General features: G+C 33.3%; 1 protein-coding gene and 2 long non-coding RNA genes across 4 annotated transcripts; 2 read left to right on the plus strand and 1 right to left on the minus strand.

Annotated features, from left to right (window-relative positions):
- On the minus strand, window positions 1-425 carry LOC118488455. The gene is made up of 2 exons (XR_004884832.1): window positions 365-425; window positions 1-289 (listed from the first exon to the last, which is right to left on the minus strand). It is a non-coding gene; the product is annotated as an uncharacterized LOC118488455 (long non-coding RNA).
- Window positions 426-14,669: 14,244 nt separating this feature from the next.
- Window positions 14,670-16,805, plus strand: LOC118488456. Its single transcript, XR_004884833.1, has 3 exons — window positions 14,670-14,752; window positions 16,148-16,198; window positions 16,736-16,805. It is a non-coding gene; the product is annotated as an uncharacterized LOC118488456 (long non-coding RNA).
- Window positions 16,806-16,904: 99 nt separating this feature from the next.
- LOC118488454 (putative formin-like protein 15b) lies at window positions 16,905-18,153 on the plus strand. 2 transcript variants are annotated; one of them, XM_035986070.1, is made up of 6 exons: window positions 16,905-16,986; window positions 17,061-17,132; window positions 17,220-17,336; window positions 17,459-17,527; window positions 17,604-17,670; window positions 17,744-18,146. In XM_035986070.1, exons 1-6 carry the CDS (start codon window positions 16,909-16,911, stop codon window positions 17,806-17,808), a joined length of 468 nt encoding a protein of 155 aa, XP_035841963.1. In that variant the 5' UTR covers window positions 16,905-16,908; the 3' UTR covers window positions 17,809-18,146. The 2 variants fall into 2 exon arrangements, with proteins under 2 accessions (XP_035841963.1, XP_035841962.1); XM_035986069.1 differs by having other exon boundaries at window positions 17,604-18,153.
- The last annotated feature ends 1,133 nt before the right edge of the window (window positions 18,154-19,286 follow it).

Here is a 19,286-nt window from a genome sequence, read left to right on the forward strand (position 1 = left end):
GAGTCGTTAATCAAACGATTAAACGCATAAACAAAACAATAAATATGAATTTGTACATTCTGATACATATCTACTTAGAGGTGGCAGTTTTTTTATTTTTTTATTAGCCATGCCGCTGCGCTCGTTGCGGCTGCCCTCACCGCGCCGCTGCGGCTGCACTTGTTGCGCTCGCATGCTCACTGCACCGATCAAATTTTAGTAAAGTACACGGATGGTAAGCCAGAGACAACTGAGGTGATGGCACCAAGCAAGAATGACACAGTGCTGAACACTGCTGTTCCCTATTACCCTGCATATACCAAACAAACTTGCGATTAGTTTATGCACAGCTATTCATAATCATTTTATCATGAAATAAGGATACCTGAACAAATGTCTCGCTCGACCAATAGTTTCCCTTGACGCATTATGCAAGGTTCGCTCGGTCCAACAACTCAAGCAAATGTTTTCTATGTTTTTTAGGGGGAAGATGGGTGCTTCTCTCCACAGGGCATACAAGACACAGGTTGTTGGCGGAAGCCCGCCAAATTTAACATATAAAGTTTTTTTATATGTTAAATATGGCGGGTTGCCGCCAATAACCTGTGTTTTGTATGCCCTGGGAGAGAAGCACACATGTTCCCCCTAAAATGCAAAGAAAACATTTGCTTGAGTTGTTGGACCGAGCGAACCTTGCACAGGCTCAGTTTTTGCATCACAGCCTCAAACACTTTCAGTTCAGATAGATTACACAGGCTCAGTTTTTGCATCACAGCCTCAAAACACTTTTACTTCAGACAGATTAAGAACACAAGCTCAGCTTATGCATCATAGACTCAACACTTTTAGTTCAGACAGATTAAGAACACAAGCTCAGCTTTCGCATCACAGCCTCAAACACTTTCAGTTCAGACAGATTAAGAACACAAAATCCGGAGTACACAACAAGAGTAATTTGCCACTAAACTTAAACAACCTTTAAAGCATGATGTACACGTGTTTTAAGCACAAGAAACAAATATGTAACCTGACAGACTCAGCTTATGCATCATAGCCTCAAACACTTTCAGTTCAGACATATTAAGAACACAAGCTCCGTTAGTTCTCGCAAAGTCAACCATCATAAAAAGAAATCAAGTATTAGTAAAGATTTGATATTAGTTATAACCAGTACACTATTAACTTAAAATAAATTTAATATAAATCACATTTTGTCAAGTTGCAAATATAAAAACCTTTATTCTAATGAAGCAGCGTTCAGCGTCACTAAAGCCGATTCCGAGACTCTCCAAGCAGATACACTTTCTCCGGCTGCCAGAAGATCGGAGTGAGCTTGTTCTGTAATAATAGTGATCGTGACAGTCGTTAACCAAAGGTATAACTAATTAAATTCAGTTCAGGAAAAAGCAACACTTTAATTTTGTGTGAAAGACAGCTTGCTTGCTGCAGTCTCTATAATATATCAACACTCTTCCATACACTGTTTGAAAGACACCATGCTTGAAAGACAGCATGCTTGCTTCAGTCTCTATAAATAATTCAGAGATATCTACACTCTACTCACACTTTACAAACTCTCAACTACACTCAACTGAAAGAATCAGACATGTAATTGAGAGATGAACACAACTACGGGTAAAGCCATGGCTGCAACACACGGTTGCAAAGTGAGAACTATGCAACCTGGATATTGCCCCGCCAAGATGCTACTCGGATCTTCTATGTACCCTCAAAATACAATCATCATCACAGTCTATTGTGTTATGTAACCCCGCTTTAAAGCATGATGTACAAGAGTAATTTTCCACTAAACTTAAACAACCTTTAAAGCATGATGTACAAGTGTTTTAAGCACAAGAAACACATATGTAACCTCACAGGCTCAGCTTATGCATCATAGCCTTAACAGTTTCAGTTCAGACATATTAAGAACAAAGCTCAGCTTATGCATCATAGAGTCGACAGGCTCAGCTTATGCATCATAGCCTCACAGGCTCAGCTTATGCATCATAGCCTCACAGGCTCAGCTTATGCATCATAGAACACTTGGGAAATGAAAAAGTATATCAAAACATCCCACAGAACAAACTAAAATCAAAAGTACATAACAATCTATCTTTTCACTATTCCATATCTAAAATTGACCTAACTATCATAATTTTCATTGAACTACAACACTTATCATCCCCAAAAATGACCTAAATATCATAATTATCACAAAACCATGACACTTATCAGTCCCAAAATTAAAGGAAAAGATCAAAATATAACAGAACAAAGTAAAATCAAAACTACAAAAACAATTTATCCTTTCACTATGTCATATCTGAAATTAACCTAACTATCATCACCAAAAATACAAATTCAAATATCACAAAACTTTCAACCTAATTTGAAATAACCGCATCTACTAACAAATCCACATCAAGATTAAAGATAAATCAACATTTAGAACCTAACCTGAGTCGATTCATCACAAAACACATGCGAAAATCCTTCGTAAACCTCAGCTTTCGTCCTTCGAACATCCGTCAAACATATGTGAAGGACAAGATGGTAATTGAACAAGGTGTTGAAAAAACACTTAATGCACAATGTACAACTGTTAAGGCACAAGAAAACACAAACCCTTTTACCCTTTACAAGGGTATACATCTGCCGTCCAAATGTTTTACTTTCTCACACGGATAAATTGAGAGATGAACACAACTACGGGTAAAGCCATGGCTGCAACACACGGTTGCAAAGTGAGAACTATGCAACCTGGATATTGCCCCGCCAAGATGCTACTCGGATCTTCTATGTACCCTCAACATACAATCATCATCACAGTCTATTATGTTATGTAACCCCGCTTTAAAGCATGATGTACAAGAGTAATTTTCCACTAAACTTAAACAACCTTTAAAGCATGATGTACATCATGCTTTAAAGGTTGTTTAACTTTCTCACACGGATCAACATCGGGACCGTCCATTTGACTTCACACGGATCACCATATGCTTTGTCTCTCAATGCTCACACATCTCACAAAACAACATCAGATCTTCTCCATTGATCATCATCACAGTGAGGAAGAGCTTGACGGATGTTCAATTACCATCTTGTCCTGGATCATCATCACAGTCTATTATGCATCATAGCCTCACAGGCTCAGCTTATGCATCATAGAACACTTGGGAAACATCCAAGTGATATATCGTATAGTACTTTATAGAGACTGCAGCAAGCAAGCTGTCTTTCAGACATGTACTTTTAGATCTGTGAATCTGTGATAATACTTTTACAACTGGAAGACTCAGACATGTAATTGAGAGATGAACACAACTACGGGTAAAGCCATGGCTGCAACACACGGTTGCAAAGTGAGAACTATGCAACCTGGATATTGCCCCGCCAAGATGCTACTCGGATCTTCTATGTACCCTCAAAATACAATCATCATCACAGTCTATTGTGTTATGTAACCCCGCTTTAAAGCATGATGTACAAGAGTAATTTTCCACTAAACTTAAACAACCTTTAAAGCATGATGTACAAGTGTTTTAAGCACAAGAAACACATATGTAACCTCACAGGCTCAGCTTATGCATCATAGCCTTAAAGATAAATCAACATTTAGAACCTAACCTGAGTCGATTCATCACAAAACACATGCGAAAATCCTTCGTAAACCTCAGATTTTCACAAAACCATGACACTTATCAGTCCCAAAAATGAAGGAAAAGATCAAAATATAACAGAATAAAGTAAAATCAAAACTACAAAAACAATTTATCCTTTCACTATGTCATATCTGAAATTAACCTAACTATCATCACCAAAAATACAAATTCAAATATCACAAAACTTTCAACCTAATTTGAAATAACCGCATCTACTAACAAATCCACATCAAGATTAAAGATAAATCAACATCTGTCTTTCAGACATGTACTTTTAGATCTGTGAATCTGTGATAATACTTTTACAACTGGAAGACTCAGACATGTAATTGAGAGATGAACACAACTACGGGTAAAGCCATGGCTGCAACACACGGTTGCAAAGTGAGAACTATGCAACCTGGATATTGCCCCGTCAAGATGCTACTCGGATCTTCTATGTACCCTCAAAATACAATCATCATCACAGTCTATTGTGTTATGTAACCCCGCTTTAAAGCATGATGTACAAGAGTAATTTTCCACTAAACTTAAACAACCTTTAAAGCATGATGTACAAGTGTTTTAAGCACAAGAAACACATATGTAACCTCACAGGCTCAGCTTATGCATCATAGCCTTAACAGTTTCAGTTCAGACATATTAAGAACACAAGCTCAGCTTATGCATCATAGAGTCGACAGGCTCAGCTTATGCATCATAGCCTCATAGGCTCAGCTTATGCATCATACCCTCACAGGCTCAGCTTATCCAAGCCATCTAGGTCGTATAACTTAGGACCTTAGTCCGACAACCATCAAACTCTGCCATCTGTCCGGCCCTTAGAAACACCTTTGTCTTACTAATCTGCATGTGACATATAAACAAACAAGTAAACATAAAAAAAATTAAAAAGGTAAATCCTAACTAAAACATCGGATGTAGGAAATAACCGCATCTACTAACAAATCCACATCAAACGGATCCCTTGTTCAAATCTGTGGATCCCTTGCCAGATAAAGCTCGTGATACATCTCATGAAACCCTAGATCTGCTCATCGAGCATCCCACAGAACAAACTAAAATCAAAAATACATAACAATCTATCTTTTCACTATTCCATATCTAAATGACCTAAATATCATAATTATCACACAACCATGACACTTATCAGTCCCAAAAATGAAGGAAAAGATCAAAATATAACAGAATAAAGTAAAATCAAAACTACAAAAACAATTTATCCTTTCACTATGTCATATCTGAAATTAACCTAACTATCATCACCAAAAATACAAATTCAAATATCACAAAACTTTCAACATAATTTGAAATAACCGCATCTATCTACTAACAAATCCACATCAAGATTAAAGATAAATCAACATTTAGAACCTAACCTGAGTCGATTCATCACAAAACACATGCGAAAATCCTTCGTAAACCTCAGATTTTCACAAAACCATGACACATATCAGTCCCAAAAATGAAGGAAAAGATCAAAATATAACAGAACAAAGTAAAATCAAAACTACAAAAACAATTTATCCTTTCACTATGTCATATCTGAAATTAACCTAACTATCATCACCCAAAATACAAATTCAAATATCACAAAACTTTCAACCTAATTTGAAATAACCGCATCTATCTACTAACAAATCCACATCAAGATTAAAGATAAACCTAACCTGAGTCGATTCATCACAAAACACATGCGAAAATCCTTCGTAAACCTCAGATTTCGTCGTTCGAACATCCGTCAACCGCTTCACCAGAAAAGTAAGAATCACAAAAGAACATGGTAAGATATATAACACTCATTGCAACAACATCAGAACATCAAACGGATCCCTTGCCAGATAAAGCTTGTGATAGATCTCATGAAACCCTAGATCTGCTCATGAAACGGATCTGGTGATAGATTCAAACGGATCTGGTGATAGATCTCATGAAACCCTAGATCGCCGAGAAGAGAGAGAGAAGAGAGAGAGAAGAAGATCTGATGTTGTTTTGTGAGATGTGTGAGCATTGAGAGAGAAAGCATATGGTGATCCGTGTGAAGTCAAATGGACGGTCCCGATGTTGATCCGTGTGAGAAAGTAAAACATTTGGACGGCAGATGTATACCCTTGTAAAGGGTAAAAGGGTTTGTGTTTTCTTGTGCCTTAACAGTTGTACATTGTGCATTAAGTGTTTTTTCAACACCTTGTTCAATTACCATCTTGTCCTTCACATATCCTTATTAAAGTAGTATAGATATATATATATATATATATATATATATATATATATATATATATATAGCCGCTAGAATGAGAACCACCTCGAGTTGTAAGAACCGCGAGAACTACACCCCACGGAGCGCCGTTCGCCGCGATTTTTTTTTTACAAGTAGATGTGTGCATTATAAACACGGCCGTAAAAAATCACGGCGAACGGCGCTCCGTGGGGTGTACTTTTTTACACCTCAAGTTTGGTGAAAAAAAAAAGAAAAAAGAAAAAAAATTAAAAAACACCAAACTTGAGTTGTAAAAAAGTACACTCCGCGGAGCGCCGTTCGCCGTGATTTTTTTACGGCCGTGTTTATAATGCACACATCTACTTGTAAAAAAAAATCGCGGCGAACGGCGCTCCGTGGGGTGTAGTTCTCGCGGTTCTTACAACTCGGGGTGGTTCTCATTCTAGCAGCCCCCTATATATATATATATATATATATATATATATATATATATATATATATATATATATATATATATATATATATATATATATATATAGGGGAGGGTTCATTGGGGAACACTAAAAAAGTGGGGAACGGGGGAACACTCTTAAAAATTAACTTAACATGTTAAAAAAAAATTTTCTAAATTTTTTTCAGCGCTTTTTCTTATAAATACAAGTAGAAATATTTTTAATAAAAAAAGCCAAAAACTAAAAATATAAAAAAATGTTTAAAAAACAGTTATATCTTATATAATTAACTTAACATGTTAAAAAAAAATTTTAAAAATTTTTTCAGCGCATTTCTTTATTAAAAAGAGGAGAAGTTAGTCGAATAAAAAATTTATTTTTTCTAAAAAAAATTTTTTAGCCTTTTTTTAATCGTTTTTTTTAATATTTTTAGTTTTGATTTTTTTAATTAAAAATGCTTCGACAAGTATATATAAGGAGAAGCGTCGAAAAAGATGTTTAAAAAATTAATTTTTAACATGTTAAGTTAAATTTTTAAGAGTGTTCCCCGGTTCCCCACTTTTTTAGTGTTTCCCAATGAACCTCACACTATATATATATATATATATATATATATATATATATATATATATATATATATATATATATATACAGAGAGAGAGAGAGAAAGGTTAACGTATATTACGGCTTAACGTACATCACGTACGACAGGTTATTACGCACGTTTATTTGAAAATCACGCACTTTATAACTAAAAAATCCAAAATCACGAATGTTGAAACACAATAATCACGCATATTGAAAACATTAATCACGCATGTTATAGAACAAATCGCGCACGTTGTCTCGTACGTGAAGTACGTTAACCCGTAATGTACGATATACTTTCTCTCTCTCTCTCTCTATCTCGCTCTCTCTCTCTCTCTCTATATATATATATATATATAAAAGGTAGGGTTCATACGAGTACCACCTTTAATGTCAGAACCAATGTGAACACAACAAAATGAACCCACTACACCACTAAAAACCTAAAAAAACCTAACCCCCCCCCCCCAAAAAAAAAAAAAAACAAAAAAAAAACCTAAACACCCCACCCTCACCCAAGCTAAATGTTAAAAACCAAACCCCCAAAATATCTAAAAAATACACTTTTTTTTTAATATTGTTTATCCAAAATTCGTTATTTTTAATATCCATTTTTTTTAAATTTAAAAAAAATAATAACGAAAAGTAGTGATTTTTGTATAATAAATATTAAAAAAAATTGTGTGCTTTTTAGATTTTTTAGGTATTTTTTTTTGTTGTGTTCACATTGTCTCTCGCGGTTTTCGCAATAAAGGGTGGTTCATAAATGATCCTTATCATATATATAACTACATACAAATGAGAAAACCTAAAAGCTAACTAAAAAAGCCTAAAAATATATACCAATTTTCTTTTACAATTTTTTTTTTACAAAAAATCACTACATTTTATGTATAGACAAAACTTTTTTTTTTTCAAAAAAAAAGTTGTACTGCGCATGTGCATTATATGGATATACTGCGCATGTGCATTATATGATTACAGTTAGCTTTTAAGTTTAGTTTAGCTTTTATTAGGTTTTTTTGGAGGCTAAGAATTAGGATTAGGTTTTTTTGAGGTTTAGTTTTAGGATTAGCTTTTAGTGTTAGGTTTTTGGAGGTTTTGACTTTTTCGCATTAATGCATATGTGCAGTACAACTTTTCTTTTTATCGAAATGCACATGTGCATCTATATGTATCAACAGGAAATAAGGTGTTTTGGTACACTACTTTCTCTTTCATCTATCATTCCATCCATAATACACAAGCATGCACATGTGCGTTTCTGTCATTTCTTTGACAAATTCCGTAATTCATTACATATATTAGACAATTGCACTTTCATTTACACTACCATATGTAATACACTACTTTTTACATTACCAATATTAGAAATGCACATGTGCATTATATGTATCAACATGAAATAAGTTGTTTTGGTACACCACTTTGAATACACTTTCCCTTTCATCTATCATCCCATCCATAATACACTACCATTACCTCCTACCATCCATAATACAATACCATTACATCCTCCCATCCATAATACAATACCATTAACGATATTTTCACTTTATTAAATGTATGTAAACACCATTTACACCATCCAATCAACATATTACATCATAAATTGACAACTATAACTAAATCATCAACCACTAGATATAACTAACCAAAAAACATGTATATGGGCCTACTTCTCCATTCAAAATCACAAACTTTTTGTACCAAAACACGTTATATCATGGTTATACCTAATGATGCACATGTGCATTTTGAATATTGGTAATGTAAAAAGTAGTGTATTACTAATGGTATTGTAAATTAAAGTGCAATTGTCTATTCCTGATAACGTATTACCGAATTTGTCGAAGTAATGATACATATGCACATGTGCATGGATAACTGTTAGTCGAAAAAAAATGTTTTTTTTTTTACGGTAACGAAATATAGCGATTTTTTAAAGAAAAATATTAAAAAAAATAAAAAAAAAAACTTTTGAGTGTTTTTTTGATTTCTTTTAGATTTTATTTTGTGTTCACATTGGTTCTCGCGGTTCTCGCAATAAGGGTGGTTCTCGCATGAATCTTACCGTATATATATATATATATATATATATATATATATATATATATATATATATATATATATATATATATATATATGTAACACCCTAGTTATTATTTTAAAGGTTTTCGTATAAATTACGAATACAGACATGTATTTAGTGTTAAGTATCCTTAGGAAATTCCGAGTAAATTAAAACTTTTACAATTCATAAGCTATTCTACAAAACGTGATCGAATTCGTTGTTTAAAATATACAACGTGGCAAAGTGCGGAAGCATGTAACTATATCGTGTTCGGTTCTTCGATAAGCTTGATCGTCTTCCGGCATCCAAGGAGTACCTACATTTCATAAACATGAAATGCTTTAGTCATACGGGAATTAAATCGTATCCAAACAAGTCCGGTAAACAACCGAATTACAAAAGAAAAGAAAACAAGAATTTGAAAATAATCTCCACCGTAACTTACGGTGGCACCGTAAGTTACGGTGGCCCCTATGTTCAAATTCTTCTACCGTACAACAGTAGATCATCACCGTAACCCTATCAGCTCCACCGTAAATTACGGTGGCACCGTAATTTACGGTGGACTCTGTATCCAGCTTTTCCATTTTGTCGTAATTTGACACGAAATCTTTCGTATCTTTCGGACCGCTCACCCGTCTGACCTACTGTTTCTTCCTACATGTTTGAAATTTGATTCTCCATCATACGGAATTGAAATCCGACATTCGGCTTGATAAAATTTAAGACTTTTCTGTCTTCGGCTTATTACCCTTTTGCCAAATTTTGACCCGTTCATAATTTAAACATCGAACATGTTTATTTGGTCCTTGTTCTCATGATATTCATAACTTCTATAATTCCTATCACATTACGTTCAAGTTACGGGTCTCATACGTATCTTAAACCCGTTTACGCTCATATGCGTATTTTGATCGGTAAGGGTATTTATGCATATTTTGATCATGAAACGCTCTCATTCGTTTCTAGCATTAACATACAACATTTCTTATCAAGTGATCTTCCACCACAAACTTATTTGTGGTGGACTTAAGGGGGAAATCTATATAATCCGAGTTTTTCTCGTCGGATTACTAAATTTACGATAAAGACTCACATAGAGTCATTTGACCAAAGGTTTACATCTTTTGCGTCTTTATACTTATTTCAATTACTTACTTGATCGTAAAACTCGTTTCAAAACTACCTTTAAAGGTAGTTTGTCCAATTTAGCTTATAAGGGCGTTTTAGTCCGTTTAGCCATTCATTTACGATGAAGGACTTTTGAAAGTATATTTGACCCATAACCCCTCTTTTAACCTATGATTTTTTTGTTTGAAAAGTCACTAAGCTTTCCAAACGCAACGTTCATTATTCAAACATTCGGTTTACTTATCAACCAACCAAATGTTTATTTTGACATCTTTTAATACTCATTGAACCACATATTCGAAATGAGTGTTACCCTTTTTCACATACCTGACGCGGATCAATATATTGACCCGTTTTTAAATACCTTGCTTTTATAACCGCTAATCCATAGCGTTGCTAATACCATTTGACACTTACTCCTGAAATAATATAACTCGACAATGATCATTAGTCGTTATTGTCAAAAAGTGATATCTTCACCTTTTGACCTATTTGGTCTAAGTGACCGATTATGTTGGCGAGATGATGTTTATTACCATCTCATCTATATGACTCGCTCCGGTTCACACCGTGCGGTCATTTCATTTATTAATCGTTTCTTAACGCTTTTTAGCCTATCATTGCTTAAGTCATACATTGCCTTTCAAAACCAAAGGTTATGGTCAACGCGTGACCAATTTACCATTTTACCCATGTTGTTTGTTTTGGTTTACCCTATAAGGTACCCATTCAAAAGTTTCATTTTCCATTTGTCATAAAATGATCGAATTACTGATTTAGCTCCTTTTAAACCATCAACATGATTTCTTGACATGCGCGACTATCTTGTCCCGTACGTTTACACGCCGGAACTTCATACCTCAATTATGTATTTATCTTATTCGTAACTAATACAATAAGAGAATATTCTAAAATATAAGACTAGTGTAAGCTATACTTACCTTACCTCCGAATTATGCCTTTCCTTCATTCTTTCTTCGTTTGACCCGCTTTGTTCCCAAGCTTTCACCTAGCTTGTTAATCGTCAAACTATCATTGTAAATTGTAAGATGGTTAGATTAGTCATAATCATTCATGACTATTCCATCTCACTTATTTCATACGTCGAAACTACTATTCGACTTCATGATTAGTTAACTTAGCTTATTAAAGTTAACCACTTTAAATCACAAGGTTCACTACATTAAGCCTAAATCAACATTATATTTAGAACCCTTCTCACTTCATATTACGCGTAATCACCATATCATTCAAATGCGCGTTTTCGCTCTAATTTCAACACTTTAGTTTTCACTTAGGCATTTTAACAAACACCTAATGTGCATACATTTTTACACATTTGCAACTAGTTCATAACTAGTTATTTTTTACCAAGATTAACATCAAAATTCACCACTATCACTCATGATCAAATACTTAAACTTGCAAATTGTTTAATTATATCCGATTACTAACATGCATGATGATCCTAATCACAATCATATCATCAAATTCATCATATGATTAAAACCCACTTAACCTAGTGTGGTAAATCGTTCAATCATTCAATCCCTAGCATGTTATGTATGATTTTCACTTAGGGTTTTGTTCCTAAGCAAATATACATCACTAATCTAGCCATAGCTTCTCAAATCCATGCCTAATTCGCGATTAGGATGATTATCCAATTTTTACAACTTCAAGAATGTTAGAAATTCGACATACCTTACGATCCCCTTGACTTGGTGACCGTTTCTATGTGTTCAAATCTGAATTTGACCCTTGTTTGATCCTCCAATTTGAGGGTTTTGTTGAAGTTTAGGGTTGAGCTCCATGGGAGCTTTCCTGAGGTCGATCCAGAACACACACTTGTGTGTGTGCTTGTGTTTTATTTAGTTAAATAACTTTTCTAGTTATCCCACTTTAACCCCTCATGTTTGGTTCGTTATTAAGTAGGCCATAACCTACTTATTTTTAACAATATTCCCACTTATTAACTAGGTTTAATATTCCTAGTTAACTTAGCGGGTTCAGGAATATTTATGACTAAGTTTATTTTAAGTCCCATTAAGTCGGGGTTTCTATAAACTTTATTTCAGCAAAAACCTTTATACTACTTTCATTTAATGTTAGGTTTATTTATTTAAAATCCTAATATTCACCGGGTTACTCTTACCACTAACGGTACTTTACCCGTCTTTTAGTTTTAACATGGGTTAATTACCAAACCCGTTTTTGGGGTGTTACAATATATATATATATATATATATATATATATATATAGGGGATGGATCATGAGAAAACTAGTTTAAATAAGAAAACCAAAAAACTAACTAAAAAAGCCTAAAAACATACCAATTTTTTTTTTAAATTTTATAAAAAAATCGCAGGTTTTTATGAATGGAAAAAAATTTTCAAAAAATAAATAAATAAATAAAATAAAAAATAATTTTCTTTTGTTGTTTTCCACATGTGCACTATTACGGATATAGTGCACATGTGTAGTACACATATAATGCACATGTACAGTACAACAAAAAAAAAATTATATATAAAAACAAGCGATTTTTTTATAAAAAATTGAAAAAAAGAAATAGGTATGTTTTTTAGCTTTTTTTAGTTACTTTTCTAGTTTTCTCATTTATATGTAGTTTTCTCATAATACTCTCCTTATATATACCTTATATATATATATATATATATATATATATATATATATATATATATATATATATATATATATATATATATATAGGGTGAGGTTCGGCTACAAAGTCCATTTTTCCTACAAAGTGTACAAAGTCATAAAACACCACAATTTCAGCCATAAAACACACTCAAAACCCACAAATAACTGAGTGAAGATCACTAAAACACAATATCCAAACTCTAATAGTCCATAAAAACTTCAAACACGTCATCGTAGAACTATGAATATAAAACACAACATGATAATCAACATAAAACACACTACTTTTAGTCATTCGTTAATCAAAGACTTATCATCCAAAACACAACCCAAAACCCACAAATATGGCGTTTTAGTAGTAATCTTCGCTTTATTATTTGTAGGTTTTGAGTGTGTTTTATGGTTGACATGATGATGTTTTTGGACTTTTTACACTTTGTAGGAAAAATAGACTTTGTAGCCAACTCCTACCCTATATATATATATATATATATATATAGGGTAATGCTAGATAGAAAACCCTATTATTCTTAGGAAACTCTGGAAACTCAAAGCTCCCGACTTTATTTTTTTTTAAAAAAATAACACATGTAATATACATGTTTTTAAGAGTTTTGGGCCAAAAAAAAAAACAAAAAAGCGCCGAGTACTTTTTTTTTTTTTTTAATAAACAAGTTCCAAAAACTTCGTTGACTAACATGTGTTAGACAAAAAATGCTGAAAGTTGCTGAAATTTGTTTTTTTTTTAAAAAAAAAAACCCTTCGGCGCTTTTTTGATTTTTTTGGCCCAAAACTCTTAAAAACATGTATATTACATGTGTTATTTTTTTCAAAAAAAAAAAAAAAGTCGGGAGCTTTGAGTTTCCCAGGTTTACTAAATATTTAGGGTTTTCTATATAGCCCAACCCTATATATATATATATATATATATATATATATATATATATATATATATATATATATATATATATGATGTATTATTAGAGGTTGCAATATACACGAGTATGTAGGATTATATAATGGGTCAAAACATGTGAGTTTATTTTGGTGAAGTTTGAAGTGAATCAGGTTAGGCCAGGTCAATCCAAGACACCTTTTCTCCATTTTCACTTTTTATTATGGTGAAGGGGGCACCCCTAATAAGGTGAGGGGAAACTTTTTGTAACCCAATCATACGTTGCCATCTCATTTCTCCTCTATAACTTCTCTCTTGTCCAAAAACGTACGGGGTGCACCCCTCTTAGGGGAATTGTTTTTATATTAAAAAAAAAAAGTTTTCATTGGTTGAAAAAAAGGGTGGCCCACCTTCTCTCTCCTTCCTTCTTCGGTGCCTCCTTCCCGAAATTGGTCCCCGATTTGGCTCCCCGCCTGGATGGCGGCACCGCCCCGCTCAGCAAAATTGGTCCCCGCACGGGGTCACCGAGGGTGCCCCGCTCCCCCTTATGTATCATCACCAATTTACAATATGCAATATGATTGCTAAATTCATACTATCTCAATAATCATTAAACTTTTAAATAAAAGGTTTCAGGAGCTTATGCATTAAAAAAATCCCGTAAAGTTAGTTATTATCATTTTTATACCCATCAAATTGAATAGTTGATATGTAAAGTGGTTAAAGTTACTACATCTAGATCCTGTGATGGGACATTTTTGTGGGTGAGGAAGGTGCATTTTTGTTGCAATGAATATTTATTATATCTTTTACCTTTTGTTATCTATTTATGTATTTATGTTTGTCCATTGCAACTGTCCAGAGTTATACAGGTGATAAGGAGATGTTAGGCGAGTGTGAACAGGTTGGTAGCCAAATAATGGATTACCATTTTTTGATAATTTGTATGTCACCTCTTTACTTGTTCTTTGTTCTTTTTCAAACAAATTATCTCTTAGTTCTTCCTGGAGCTCATGAAGGTGCCACGTATGGAATCAAAGTTACGAGTTTTTTTGTTCAAAATACAATTCAACGCCCAGGTAATTTTTATGGCATGCATTCTGTGTTCTAATCTGTCCTATATTATAAAATGTACAGAGGGAAAATGAATATAGAGCTGTTACATATCTAAGTTATATGTAAAACCTATCAAAACTACATAAATTCAGTTAAAAATTAACTAAGTTAGATCCCGCGTGTACACGTGGTTTAACAAATAAAATACTCTAAACTTCAATTCACAATTGATTGAAACAAAATTTTAACGTAAAGTCATTCTCACCCAGCCCGGCCACTCAAATAGCCTTAAGGTATGCTTCTTTTTATTATACCTTGAGATCGGCTATAGGCCTTTTGTAACTAATACTTGTTATGCTGCTTATAATGATTTCATTTGATCCGCAATCACTCTAGTAATTTTGTGCATAAGCATTATTCATAGAATATTTCATTTCAAAAAAAAAAAAAAAAAAACAATCACAGATGAATAAAAAAATATGTATTTACATTTTTCTTTATTACACGATTTGTAGGAGATTTCAATCAAGCTAATTTTTTTTTTCATGATTTATTTTTGTTTCTCTCTACTTTCACTCTACCAACAACTATACCCATTCAAATTTTTTGATAGGGTCCGGAGAGGGTGAGATGTGAGAAAACCATATGTTTATTTTAGAGGATAAATAGACTCAAGAGAACAAAACCCCAAAAAAGTTAGCTTTGAAACTACTCGTTTGAGCACTGAAATTATACCTAAAGATTTTCAAAAGTTTAACATTTCAAATCAATATGGAGTTAAAAATTGACTTGTTTGACCTAAGAGTCAAAGTTCTTAATCTGCTCCTTACACATGGTCTTTGCAAGATAATCCAAAAGACGATGCCAACCGACCCTCTTCCCAAAGTTCACCAAAATCTTTGCCTGAAAATAATAATCTCTTAAACGTAGCAAAATTTAGCGAAAATAAACAAAAACATTTATTGTTTCTATACTATATGGTTCGAAACATTAAAAAAGTACTATTTAAATCACTTAAAAAAGTATTTTCAGTTTATATAGTTGATCGTATATGGTTTAAGGTTGAAAACTGAATTGGTTGAGTTCACAATCGTAATTACAACTCTTAATCATATGTTATAATCCCTTAAAACATATTGTTGATTTTTAAATCAACTACCTACGATTTTTAAACACCCTTAACATTTTTCATACGTTAATACTAAAAAAATACACCATAATAAAAACGAGTAGTTTATTCTCTTTAATTTGAGTATGGTATTGCTATAGCTTTTTAATATGTTACGTGATTATCGTTATCTGTTTTCCTCATTGCATCACGCGGGTAGCTTTCTAGTCACATAATAAATACTTTTATTTTTTCTATTTTTTATATTATTAATGTTATAACAATAATCTCATTTTGACCTTTCTTTCAGGTTTCGAAGCTAAACCAGGGTTTGAAAACTGTCAATAGCGCAACTACTGAGGTACTTTTTTTATAAAAGTTGACACTGTTGGTAATCCCGAGAGCATTCACAATGGTTCCCTTATAAATTTGTGAGTGTGGTATTTATATTATAACCAATGATTTTGAGTGATTGTGAGTAAAGAAGAGAGAATATGTTGCTATTCATCTGTAAATACACGGGAACACTATTCACCTTTGTTAATTTTTTAATATTTTTTTAAAGTAGTTGTGAGTGGATGAGAGATAAAAGGTAATCATAAATGTATAAAAAATATTATTTAATTGAAAAAGAAGGAGAAAAAATTATGATTTTTAATGTAATTTAGCAATGGGGTTAAGGAACCAATGTGAATGCTATTAGAGATGTATAATAATCTCTATGTTTAGGAATGTACTATCAAATTGTTTTCTTCATTTTAGAGACTCCAATGTAGAACACAAAATACACAAAACTATACTTTTTCGTCTGTAGTTTATAGAAAATGTGGTTTTAGAGATTCCAATAAGAATGCTCCTACATATTTATTTTAATATATAATCCTCTTTCTGATATTAGGTCAGGAAGTCTGTTAAATTGAGAGAAATCATCAAGAGAAGTTTTTATTTGTGGAAGACATTCAATCAAGGAACTGATAGAGGTAAGAACAAAACTGAATCATTGGATACTATATTTTATGAATACTTCACATTCGGTTCTATTCAAATTATGTGGGGCCTGCAGTCGGTTTCATGCTGGACAGTCTTTTGGAATTCGGTGATATACGGGCTTCTAACAGCGAGATGACTTTAATGCATTATCTGTGCAAGGTATAAGTCGTTTATGGGTAAGTATTTCTTTCTATACATCTTTCGTATCTGAGGAATATATCACTATTTTACAGGTTCTCGCCTGTAAGTTACCAGAACTTTTAGATTTTCATGTGGATCTTGTTAGTCTTGAGTCTGCATCTAAGGTTCACATTGTTCACCTATTTTCCTGGAATTTAATCACCGTTTATTCTTGGTAAAGTATACGATGAACAAAAACTCTTAAATTGCAGATACAATTGAAGTATTTGGCAAATGAAATGCAAGCAATCAGTAAGGGACTGGAAAGGGTTGAACAAGAACTTGTTGCATCTGCAAATGATGGCCCTGTATCTGAAGTTTTCCATAATGTTAGTAAACATCTCACACAACTTGTTCAAAAGAAGGAAAAAAGATCCTTTTCGTTGCATTTTTCAGACTATAAATGTTGTCAAAATTTTATTTTTAATTGTTTTTTTGTTTTAACTTACAGATATCAAAAGTGTTCATGGACTCTGCTGAGTTAGAAGTGCGACATTTAATAAATTTGTATTCTCAAGTGGTAAGAATCAAGAGCCTTTTTATATGGACATAATCTTCTTTTTCCCTTCACAAAATTCACTCTCTTATTATTGCAGGGTAGAAATGCTGATGCATTATCCCTATATTTCGGTGAAGACCCTAGTCGATACCCTTTTGAGCAAGGTAACATATACACTATAATAGGTTTGACTTATTTCTATAAATTAATCGACGTGGATTTTTTTATGGTTTGCAGTTACTCAGACCCTTTTTAACTTTGTGAGGCTATTTCGAAAAGCTCATGAAGAGAACTTCAAATAGGCTAAACAATAAAAAAAGAAAGCTCCAAACAATGTTGAAAAGGCAGGAGTTTGAATGGAATTTATTCTTCGCAAGATCTTGTCAAAGGGTTGGGCGGGTGCCAGCCCGATGCTAGCCACAACCACACTTGAAGTGAACCAAACTGTAAAGCCTGTTTATATGGAAATGGAGTTGGATACCTTTTTTAGTTACGTACTATCTTATCATCCGGGATTGCTTCCGACTCGAGAAAATTACTTATATTGAAAACTATTATGATTAATACATAATTAAAATGATATTGTATGCTGACATAACCAGTTGCTCTAAGTTCAAGTGTTGTAGCAGGCCCCAATCTTCTTAACTAATACGTGATCCCTGTGCAAATGCGGTGCATAAAATGGTTGTACTCTACACATGTTTATATTGTTTTCTTGCAATGGTTATTTGTACTCTGATAGTAAATCCAAGACCAACATTGAGGATAGATTGTCGCCTTTTATACATTATTGTGACCATGAATGACATGAATCACATAGATTAAAAGTATTCCTAAATGTGTTGATAGAAAACCCTTTTGGAAATCATTAACCATGTTGACCCATGCCTCAAGGGTTGCATGTAAGAAATTAGAGGTTATATAGTAGGGTGTGTCTTAGATGAACTTCAATGACCCTATATAGACAATACTAATATTAATAAAGTTAATATTAATTCCCACAAATATATTCCCAACAGCACACAATTATATACATGGATTGAATGGGCTCATTGACTCAAAGCCAACTAAAATTTCTCTTAACAAAAGTACACTTCCTCCTTGAATACCTTTGATGTCAAATGGGCGATTTTCCTAAAATAGAAATAAGGAAACAAATAAACCAATTTTTTTAGTAACGTTAGTAGGTAAGTGTAGGTCCCTTTAGCTCGAAGGATCTTACAAGATATCTATCTAATTTAGAGTGTGGAATCCTCTAGATTAGATTGTTACAGAAAGGCGTAAAAAACAGAAAAACTTAAACCAAACAAACTGATCTTTATTGATTATGAAAAACAATCAACCTAAGATCCTAGCACCCAAATTCGTCCCACTATATGTCACGAATTCTTTCTCTCTCTAAACTCTTTGTAATCTGATTTCAAGTGCTTAACCCTAACCCCAATGCAAAGACTTGTTTATATAACACAAGTTTGCAACATGGGCTAGGGTTTCCACCACACGGGATTCGAATTGGAAAAAGCCCAATTCGCCCCCACACCCCCAATGTGGGTTTGGTTTGGCCTAATCACTATTAATTAACTAATACAAATCTAAACCCGCTAACCATTTATCGTTTCACTTATTACAAGATATCCAAAGACCAAATCTAAAAGCTGTTGTCACAAATGTGCACCAACGGACTCCCCCTTGACAATAGCTTCATAAAACAACTTCGTCTTCAGTCATCTTGCATTCTTCATATAATGTTTTCATCGTCTTTGGTCTTTAGATAGCTTCA

This window comes from Helianthus annuus, chromosome 16 (assembly GCF_002127325.2).
Source record: "Helianthus annuus cultivar XRQ/B chromosome 16, HanXRQr2.0-SUNRISE, whole genome shotgun sequence".
In the NCBI taxonomy this organism is placed as follows: domain Eukaryota; kingdom Viridiplantae; phylum Streptophyta; class Magnoliopsida; order Asterales; family Asteraceae; genus Helianthus; species Helianthus annuus.

What these genes read in the sequence shown, in the direction of transcription:
- LOC118488454 (XM_035986069.1), top strand. Translation starts at nt 16,909, where the DNA reads ATGCTGGACAGTCTTTTGGAATTCGGTGATATACGGGCTTCTAACAGC. An exon ending in TAATGCATTATCTGTGCAAG is followed by an intron (nt 16,987 to 17,060) that starts GTATAAGTCGTT and finishes ACTATTTTACAG; the next exon opens with GTTCTCGCCTGTAAGTTACC. An exon ending in TAAATTTGTATTCTCAAGTG is followed by an intron (nt 17,528 to 17,603) that starts GTAAGAATCAAG and finishes TTATTATTGCAG; the next exon opens with GGTAGAAATGCTGATGCATT.